We start from the raw sequence: 11435 nt of genomic DNA on the forward strand, positions 1-11435 counted from the left end.
GAGAACATGTTTTAGCAAGAGCAGATAAAAATATTCTGATTAATTTTCTCAGGCCAAAAAGCTAAATTTCCTTTTCAGAACAAAGTGTGTTAAAAAGGCATTGGGTATTTAATATATGCAGCACAGAAGCAGAGCATAACCATGTGATCACTATCTTGGCAAGGTCCTAAAATTAAAATCTATTAGCTGACTGAGTCCTACAGAGGACCTGTCCCAAATGGCCCTTTTCCAAGTCCACATAGTGTTCCATACTTTTCCTGCAAGCGCACAGTATGCACATCTACTGTGTTCAAGTATACAACAATTAAGAAAGTCAAACACCTGGGACATAGCAAACTTCTTAATTTCTCACTCATGAACACTGCTATAAGCACTCAGCTCCCTTCAACGTGAGCAGTTTATATAATTAGGCAATGTTCTGTAACAGAGGACATCATCACCTCCAGCCTGACCCAAACCCTGTCCAACTGCTGTGAGAGCAAGCAGCCTGAGGGAACGACTACTTTCCCTCACCAGAGCATCTTCCTTGACTCCGCCTTAAACATATTATCACTTTTTATCACTTTTTAATTTAAAACTCATTCCTCAGTTAAACCTTTCAAGCACACTTTTATATTACATACTAACACAGCTAGCTAGCTAGATAGATAGATAGATAGATAGATACAGAAACACAAATAAATAGGTCAAATCATTAATTTCTATAATCATTAATATTGACCATGAAAGATGTTGCTGTGCATGTTATTAAATTATTAATAAATTAAACTTTTTAACACAAAGTACCATTTATGATGCTGTTTATTATAAAATTATCCTTATGACCATTTAAACGATAGGTATATATACACACACACACACACACACACACACACATATATATATATATATATATATATATATATATATATATATATATAAATGGTTTAATAATAAAACATTAAACAGATGCTCTTACACATTCAGCCAGATGAAATCTGAATATCTTCAGATAATGACAATTATCTAAACAAGTGCCTTTTGTGTATTTTATTTATTCCAATGCATTTTCTAATTTATCTAATGATACCAATATTGCTGGCAATAGACCTTATCTGTTATGCTATAATGCACTGAGAAAGAGTTTGGTTGTTTATTGTAGCTCAGAGGGACAAATTTATATTTGTATTTATCCAACATCTGTCTCAAATGTGTCCCAGATATCCTGAAGTGGTTTGCTTAATCCAGTTTGTTGGATTTCCTGGCATTTCTATGTGGGTGTAGATCTAATCTTGCTCCTCAAGATGCATTACACTAGCAGGAGTAAACTGGATTAAACTGTCTCGGAAGGCTGACAGAAAAATTGGGTCCAATTCATATTTGTAAGAGCCGGCATGATGCTCCTCATGCCCCCAGACTGAGGTTAATTGTGAGTGTCCTAGACGCTTGTACTGCCTGAACACTGTAGGTCATTATTCATCAGGAAAGCTGAACCTGAGCAGAATCAGAGCACACTGACCTCAGGGAGAAATGGGCAACTTTTCACTCTCCCTCTCTTCAATCTCCACATTTATCTTTTACCTATTTCACACTATTGTTCTCATTTCTCACTCTATACTTCCTACTTGTTTCTCTTATCTATTGCTTTGTTCTGTTACCCAACCTCTTCCTTACACTTGTGTCCCTCATTTTTACCTATTTCCTCTTTTGCGTCCCTCTTTTCTCCTTATGTCCATCACTTTGTCAGAAAGACTATTTTTGTAGGATCAGCATAAGTAAATGTGGAATAGATGAGTATTCTTTCTCTCTCTCTCTCTCTCTCTCGCATGCCCCTTCTCTCTCTGACACACACACAAACACATTCTCTCTATCTCAGGTTGAAATTTAATAATACAATTGTATTTGCTTCCCTCCATGTCATTCATTAAGAAATGACATCCTAGTAAAAAAAAAAAAAACCCTGACAGACATGCACATTTTCTCACACAGTGTTCTCTCTCTCCATATCTTTCTCTCGCTCTGTGTGTGTTTGTGAACCCTACTGACAAACAAAATGTCCTGACTATGTAGGAAAACCAGAAAAAACACCCAAAAACAACCAACCTTGTCAGGACGAGAAAGACAGCCCTGGCAGCAGAGTGCTTTTTATACAAGATATGTTTTTAGCAGTCAGAACAGAATGCATAAAACACATCTCTTTGTGTTTACTAAGGTAAGTGGTTGGGTTATTAGGGTAGGATTAGGTGTTGAAACGTCTTATTATACATGGATTAGATAGCTAAATACATGCACTATATACTGCATACAGCAGGAATAATCCCTGAAAGGTCACAAAAACTAGCACACACTGTACTGGACGTTTATGTCCTAAAATACTCTTATGTCCATTTTAATAGAAAAACCTATACACCAGCATATTTGTATAGCACTTTTAAAAATGGACATTGTCCCAAATCAGCTTTACAGAGATAAAGAGGTTCTGAAAACGAAGTGTAAAATCTTTGTGAATTTTAGTTTGGTCCTTATTAGTTTATTCATAATAAGTGAGCCAGTGGCGAATGTGGCAGAGAAAAACTCCCTGAGATGGTATGAAGAAGAAACCTTGAGAGGAACCAGACTCAAAAGGGAAGCCATCCTCATCTGGGTGGCACCAAACGTCCATTCATTATAGTGTTAACAGTGACTGTTTAGTGATTGGTGCTTCAATGCAGAACTGTTCATGCAAACTCAGAGTCCTATGCCATTGTAGCAGTCTGCTGATATTAATTACAGTCCAAATCCAATTCCATGCACATAGTTCTTAAGTTGCTCAGTAACTTCATGGATCTTAAGGATTCATTCATGCAGTTATATAATCAGCCAATCAGGTGGCAGAAGCACAATGCAGAAAATCATAGAGATACAGATCAAGAGCTTCAGTTAATGTTCATATCAAACATGCGATTGAGGAAAATGTAATGTCTGTGAATTTAAACTGTGCCATGGTGGTGTGTACCAGATGGGCTAGTTTGAGCATTTCAGAAACTGCTGAACTCCTGGGAATGTCACACACAAGTCTCTAGATTCAGGATCTAAACATTCCTCTCGAATATCAAAAAGAAATAGTCGACTCTGTATATCTTTCCACTAATCGATCACTCTTAGGGTTAAAAAAATTATTTAATTTTACGAAGAGTTCTTTTATTTGCCGAAATATTGTAACACAGCTGGATACTCATATTTCTTATAGTATAACCTATGGTTGATATGAGAACATTTAACAACTGCAACATCTCTGCTTAATTTGTATGACTCACCAATCATCAGAATACTATTCCTCTAATGGTGTTCAGTATTTTTTTAATTAATACCAGCTACATGCAAGTTTCAGACAAGATTATACAAAGCGTACAAACACAAAGGCATCAAAGACACAAGGCAGAGATGTTTGTCCTGGATTTGTGTTTTTCCAATACTGAGTGATATTTCCCAATAATAATGTGTGTGTGTGTGTGTTTGTGAAAGCTGTAGGGCATTTAAGTTCACAATGGGGAAAGCAGCAGTTGGAGATTTAGGCCAACACCCATTCAGAGCATGTAAGAAACCTATCATTCCTTAGCATCTTAGGGAGATATAAATCTAACAGTGTAGCAGTGATCACCAGATGGTGAAGAAGTCTGGGAAACCTAAAGTGTGTGCGTGGGCCTTAACTCGTGAATTGTCACCCATTAAAGCTGAGGTTTAACCTGCATCTGTAACATATGAGTAATTACTACAGGCAAGTTTTTTAACATGTTTCCTGTACTGACTCTAAACTATCTTGTACTATCTAATACAAAACTGAAACACTATTTGTGTTTAGAAGTGGGTGTGGCCTAAATCTATTTTTTTTTTTTTTTTTCGGGGTTTTTTTCACTTAAACGAAAACCAATGTCCTGCAAAACATTGGAAATTTTTCAAATGTAGAGATGCCATAAATTTGTGAATTCTAGCTCTAACATTTCCGCAATTTTGGCTATATTACGTTATTATTGTTCCAAGCCAAAAGCTTCAAATTTCTTTTTTGTCCTGCAGGATTCATGTTCCATATTCAAACATAAAAATAAAAACCGTCTATCTCCTATTGTAATCTGTTATTCTTTAGATGACCTGTTTCATTCTGAACAAGATATTTGTAATTAGTTGTATCTCTACATTCCTCTAATACAAAAAGTACTTAAGATTTGACAAATATGAGAAAATGTCTTACATTGCTCAGTACAAGATCTTACAATATGCCTTAAAACTTTGAGAGCTACCACTTTCACATTTCATGCATGATAATGTGAATGAGCCGCGAGCTCGTGAAATGCTCTCAATCTTACACGGTACACCACTTAGATCTGATTTTTATGGTTGCAAATTACAAAATGGCTTTTTATATATAATCAGGGCGTTTTTCAGCATGAAAGACAACTTTCACCGGCTCAGAAATAAAATCCAGCAGCACTGACAAAGACAATAAAACATGCTGGGAGAAGATACTGCAGAGAGAAAACCCAAAGCTGCAGGATTAAGACACATTCCTTCAATAACTAAACCAGACCTAGATTCGGAGAGTCTTTAATGTTTATTTTCTGGGCTGCAGTTTGAGATGCTGCATCTGAGTGATAAAATCAGACAAAATCAATCCATCCTTCTACAACTTCCCACCGGTTTGTCATCTCTAACGACTGTCGGCCTTTCACCAAGTTTACTTAACAGCGATGGTGAAAGATGCAAGTGCACTGATGCGACGATCATCCTATCAGAATCAGCATCAAAAACACACCCCTGAGCCTTTACACTTGGGGTCTTATGTCTGATTTGTGTCCTAATAAGATTTCACCCACATTAACACATTGACACGCATACCTTTCTGATTATCGAATTGTTAACTTATGTTAAAGACACCAATACTTGTGGACCCGTGATTTTTTTTAAACATGCCTTTAAACTTCAGCATATGCAGGATCTGTGTGCTTTGATGTAATATGTTAGGAGAGGTTTGAATTGTCAATTGTGGCTTTTAGAGTTGGATTTCTGGGAAACACTTTACACCTGGCTGTCAAATTTGTATCCCGATTAGGGATCATTTAAGTACAAATTCACAAGTAAATGCACTTACGATATACCAAGTGACAACTCAAACCCCTTGAAACATAAAAAAAATCGAACAAAACATGTAGGGGGTTAAGATGCGTACAGAAAAGATTTAATGCTGCAAAAATCTCCTACATAGAAACCAGGTTAGCAGGGAATTGTGTGTGTGTGTGTGTGTGTGTGTGTGTGTGTGTGTGTGTGTGTGTGTGTATATATATATATATATATAAGAAAGACAGGATTTAAATCCAATTTGACTCGAATGTAACCTATGTGGTTAAGATAATATCAGGATACAATCCAGATACAAATCCCATTATGCCAGCAAGTTGAAACAGGATCTCACACCTCCAGAAGTGTTTAAATATTTGGGTTTAAATTTGTCCAAACACTGTAATAAGAATTAATGTTAAATGCACATATTACTATTCCCCCAAACTTAATATCAAACCCAAAGTGTTTATTGTTAAAAAACTCTTACCCCAATAATTACAATGTTTTAATATATTCACAAAAATGTCATTCTTCACCATTTATAGCCCCAGGTACGTTAGTGGAATGTATGGAAAACAAGCTTCTGTTGTCACTTATATTATAACTACTTTTAACTGTAATAAGGCAAGTATGAAATAAAAACCCTAGAAAGTACAAAGTCATCTATCTTGAAGACTCCTCCATGGGGCAAGACTTAACAAATGCCATCCTTACCTGTGTTCCTTGCCACTTTTTCTTGAGATAAATTTTAATTAAAGATTTTTATATCCAGGCTTCCTTCCAAGCTGCACTGCAGCAATATCTTTTTTTTAAATCTCTATATAAATACAATTTAATTTAATTGAGTTACTTTTTAATGAAATACATTGTAAAATATACATCTTTGTACAAAACGCTTGTAATGAATAATAATTAGGCATGTGGACAACACCTTTCTGTGGAGAAACCTAATAGAAGGGGATGTGTGACATTAATTACAATAATGAAATATTTTCTAGAAAATCCAGACACCTGATAAGCGTCGCAACACTTGGCTTCAATAAAGAGTGTGCGTTTTTTTAATAGTTTTGAACATTTTGACTCGGTCATTAAAACAGCATTAAAGAATTTGGTGAAATCTGTCTTTTACAAGAGAGATCGCCATATTTATGAACACCGCATAATCATATTCTCTGAGCATTTACCAAACACATGTACCCTATTTTTTCATTATTATGCCCGGATTATATGAAGTGTCCACCATACAAATCCCCGTGAATGAGCTGTTACTATAGAAACAATAAAAGCGCATTGATGTAAACCTGTGATTTGAATTACAGCTGGAGCCGCTGATAATTGTGGTATAGAAAATTACTTGCGAATGAGGCATTCAATAAGAACACAAACACTTCATGCATTTCTACTTGGAATCCATATATAATTCTGGTATTCAAGACACCACAAGGTGTAAACAAGGTCCAAAAGATTCAGGAGTTCATTTTTAATTAGTAAAAAAAGAAAAAAAAAGAGAATGGTTGTAATCAATGTGTTATCCTATAGATCAGATCCACTATATGACTTGTATGCATGTAGTGTATATATTAGATATAGAGTTCATTCTTCACTGCATTGGCATTAATAGGGTTAAATCTAAAGAATTTAGGGTTCACACACAAAGGTGGAGAGGAGGAAAAAAAAACCTCTTGGTGAGTTCTTACTGAGTTCAAATAGCAGATGTTTTTCTCATTTCTGTGTTTCTCATTTCTACCAAGCTTTAATTACTTTGAATAAGAAATAACTCATTAGCATATCATAATTATTATGCATTTTGCAGTTTGAAAGACTTACCTGAGCTTGGCAGGAAACTGCAACCAGCAGCACGACAGCTGCGAGACTTCGGAACATCTGTACAGGACGCAGTGAGTAGAATGGAGGAGAAGTAAAAGAGAATAAAGAGGAAAAACGGAGCAAAATGAGCCTATAATTAAAACCAAATCTCATAATTAATCACAATACATGTATCTCAGGCTGAGGAAAAGGTGTGAAGCGTGCAGGGTAAATGTACTCACCTTGTTTATGATGTTTGTGGGTTTAGAAGCTCCGGGTAAGAAGAAAAGAATGAAAGCTCCGCTGCGCGCGCGGCTCTGCACTCCAAGTGGACAGGAAATTCGGCTCGCGCTCAGGAATCCGGACGAGACGTGTAGCCCCGCCCCTTCGTCACGTGACCATTCGCCCACAAGTAGAATAAACGTTTCAACGTATTATTATTATTATTATTATTATTATTATTATTATTATTATTATTATTATTATTATTATTATTATTCAATATGTTTATATTCTGGCATAATTATTATTATGGTTTAAGTAATAATGATAATTTATGCTATATTTTTTTCTATTAGAATTAATTCTATTTTGCATATAGAAAAGTAAATAATAATATAAAATATTATTTGATGTAAAAAAAATAATACAATAATAAAATACATACATACATACATACATACATACATACAAATAAATAATAATAATAATATTATTATTAATAATAATAATAATAATAATAATAATAATAAACTCAGTAAAGTAAATCTAAAACAATGTATACAAGTATAAGGGTACAAATGATAACATAAATAAATAAATAAATTGTTTTGAGAAGAGCAGAATATTGCCATTTCGTTCCACATTTAGTCCTATTTTGCTCCTATAATTTGCTCCACTTTTTTGGGAAGATGTTCTACTAAATTTTGGAGAGTGCTTGTGTACATTTGTGCTCATTCAGACAAAGGGGGTGTTAGTAAAGTCAGGCAATGATGTAGGTGAGGTGAGAAGGCCTGGGGTGCAGTGAGCTAGTTCCAATTCATCCCAAAAGTGTTCAGTAGGGTTGAGGTCAGAGCAGGAGATCTTCCACTCCAACCCATGCATATCTTCATTGCCATGCTGGAACATCATCCATCCATCCATCAATCCAACCACCCATCCATCCATCCATCCATCCATCTATCTATCTATCTATCTATCTATCTATCTATCTATCTATCTATCTATCTATCTATCTATCTATCTATCTATCTATATATATATATAGGTAATATGATGTGTATGTAGTATGGTATGGTATGGTATAATACATGTTTTTGTATGTTTGTATGTTGGTGTGAAGGGAAGATGCAGGTGAAGGTAATGAATGATTATTAGGACATGCAGCCTGTTCCAGAGTTGGCTTTTTAAGATGACACCCAATGTTGCAGACAAACTGGTTGCTCCACATATGATTGCTACTATACTATCTGCAGTAATATAGCAATATTAAATAGTTATTAAATTAATTGATGAATGGATTTATTCAAATCACTTATAATCAGACTAAGTGGAGGAAGGTGAAAAGATCTTACGTAAAGGCCTAACAGTGCCAACATAGTGCTGTAGTAAATTGAGCTCAACTATTAAATTAGCAGCCTAAAGCCAATCAAGTGCATCATCACCACTTTGTATACTAGCTTACAGGCTCCAACCTATTTTTGCTGTCCTTGACACAACACATCTAAATAAACAAAGCAGTTCATCAACATTCTTTTCTGAGTTAAAGAAAATTTATTTAAGCAATAAAACAATAAAATGTACAGTATATGAAGTACTTGATGAGCAGGATTGGGGTTGGGACCCTATGATCTATGATATTAAAAATGACACTCTTATTTTGCTGTTTCATGTTTCATAATGAAATTAGATAAGACTGCTTTAAAGCAGCTGAATCTGCTGAATAGGCTGATCTAAGAGCTATCTGGGCATGGCCTAATATTTTTACATTGACATTGTTACTCATTTGGCAGATGCTTTTATTGAAAGCTTGGCAATACTGTAATCCAGACTCACATCAGTGGACATAATCCAACAGTTAAGAATATTAGATAAATCATTATGAAAATAGTATGAATTAAGTAATAGTATGTAATAACAAGTATGAATTTTTTTTTTTTTGGTAAAAATAAAAACTTATATTGTTCATAAAATGTGATTATTAGTACCTTTGGTAATTGTTTTATAGCTGTCACTGTGTTTCTCAGTGATGTTCTCAGTGCCTGCATAAATACATGTACTGTACATGTACATGTACTGTACAGAAACCCAGTGAGATAAGCAATATTTTCCACAAGAAGTATCATAACTGATGCAATAGAGCATTAACAGAAATTTTATTGCAATGCTCCTGTGAGCAGGAATCTGAGTAAAATTGTGTTACATTCTCTTTATGCATTGCAATAAGAAAAAGTAAACATCGTATTTTAATTAAATTTGGCTGTGATAAGAAAATGCAAATGGTACCCACAGTCTCCTTAGTCCAAAAAAAAAGCAAAATAGTGCAAATGCTTCAGGCAATAAAAGTATGTTTAAAATGCAAATGCTGGCTCTGTTACAGCTGGTGCTTTTATCTCATAATCAAGCGAAACAGTTCTGAAATATTGAAATTTGATTAATTTTGGGAGAAATGGGTAGTGAGGAGGAAAACATCATACAATGAATGATGATTAAATATGCAAATTATCCCAAATTCAAAGAAAGTAATGAATAATCCATGTCTAGACCAAAAAAATAAAAATTACCTCCTCCAAGATTCACCATTAGCAAAGGGCTTTGTTTAGGGTTGTGGTGCACTGATTAGTCTTGCATTGTATTCTGATTAACATAAATACATAAAATAAAATAAAACAAAGCAAAATAAATAAATAAATCATAGCAGTTTCCTTTTCTGTGTGCCAGACTCACATATACATAATACATACATCAATCAGACAAATAGATTAAACAACATTTAAAGATAAAACAAAGACAGTGTCCATAAAATACACTTTATTGTTTTATTTTTTGTTAGGTTGTGCCATTGTAAAAGCGTTTAATTCAACAGCCTTTTTCAAGAGATCTCTTGAAATGTAAATTACACTGACCCTCTCGATACTGATTTATTTATGAACACAATCTGACCGTTTAACTTTTAAGCACATTACATTAATAAGATTAGAATACAGCCAGTGTTATATTGTATACAGTATATATAATATCCTTCCTTTTGGAGTGTGCTTGTGAACCTTTGTGTTCATTCAGCCACGATGGTGTTAGTAAAGTCATGTACTGATCTAGGTGATATGAGGAGGCCTGGGGTGCAGTCAGCAGTCCAATTCACCCCAAAGGTGTTTAAGAGAGTTGAGGTCAGAGCTCTATAGCAAGGCCACTCAAGGTCTTCCACTACAATCCATTTAAATAATATATTTAAGAAGCTCTGTTTGTGGGCATTGTCATTTGTGAGCTGCCTGCAGTTGTCTTAATCAGATTTAAAACACTTAGGCTTGGCTACAAAGCACCTAAAATGGAGCAGTACCCAGCATTTTACAGTACTTATCTCCCTGTACTGCACTATGCTATTTCCAATCCTCACCAGTGTTCAACTAGTCCCAGCATATCTCAGGGTTTAGGGAAGACATGCTTCCAGGCTCTTCTTTCTTCCTCTTGAAATCTAAACAACTGAGTCACTACCATTGTAATGGTGCTTAAAGATCAAGCTGAGTTTCTTAAATTAGTACTTATTATAAGTACTTATGGATTAGAAAAAAATGAAAAAACTTTCTAGCTTTTTTTCTCTCAAACAGAGATTTACATGGATGGTATTGTTAGCGCTTTTGACAATGGACATTTTCACTTTTCACAATGTAATTATATATATAACTTTTACATTTATAAACCAGTCCATGTATGTTTATCCTTAATGAGCGAGCCAGTGGAAACTGTGGCAAGGAAAAGCTCTCAGATGAAACCTTGAGAGGAATCAAACTCAAAAGGGAACCCATTCTTATCTGGGTGACAAAAAATGTCCATAGCCCTAAGCTGCTGTAATAAACTGTTTATATTAATTACAGACCAAATCCATCGTCATGTTTCTTAAGTTTATGCCTGTTTAGTAACTTCATGGTTCTTCATGGACTGTTTCATCTTCAGCAGCAGTGAGTGTTCTCCAGTGGAAAAAAACTCCATCCAGAGGTAAAACGTCAGGATGATTCAGGCAGGTCCAGAAAGAAAAAAATGGACAGAATCACTGATTGAATGAAACACTTTTAATTCAAATTGGATTGTCAACTTTATTAACTCTATTTAAAATAAACAATAGTTTTGTCACAACACAGAAAAATGTATTACACACTTCATTTAAAAAACCCCAGTACTACAGAACAATGTTAAAACAATGTTCAGAAATATCAGGTGTCTGGATAATAAAATAAATTCCCTGTTTGACCACATTTATTCCCTTCAATCCAGTATATTGGTTTGTGCTAAACATCTGCTATGTACTGAGCTCTGTGCATAATCTGGTTTTCAAGGCTCCA

General features: G+C 34.7%; 1 protein-coding gene across 1 annotated transcript in view; it reads right to left on the reverse strand.

Annotated features, from left to right (window-relative positions):
* The window catches only part of fstl1b (follistatin-like 1b), a 55216-nt gene extending 47935 nt beyond the window's left edge, over positions 1-7281 (reverse strand). The window contains exons 1-2 of the mRNA XM_046845368.1: positions 7122-7281; positions 6901-6957 (exon numbers count right to left, since the gene is read on the reverse strand). Coding sequence (XP_046701324.1) covers positions 6901-6957 — 57 coding nt within the window. The 5' untranslated portion in view covers positions 7122-7281. The remainder of the gene's footprint in view (positions 1-6900; positions 6958-7121) is intronic.
* Positions 7282-11435: the final 4154 nt, after the last annotated feature.

The sequence above is a fragment of the Silurus meridionalis genome, chromosome 3 (genome assembly GCF_014805685.1).
Source record: "Silurus meridionalis isolate SWU-2019-XX chromosome 3, ASM1480568v1, whole genome shotgun sequence".
Classification (NCBI taxonomy): Eukaryota; Metazoa; Chordata; class Actinopteri; order Siluriformes; family Siluridae; genus Silurus; species Silurus meridionalis.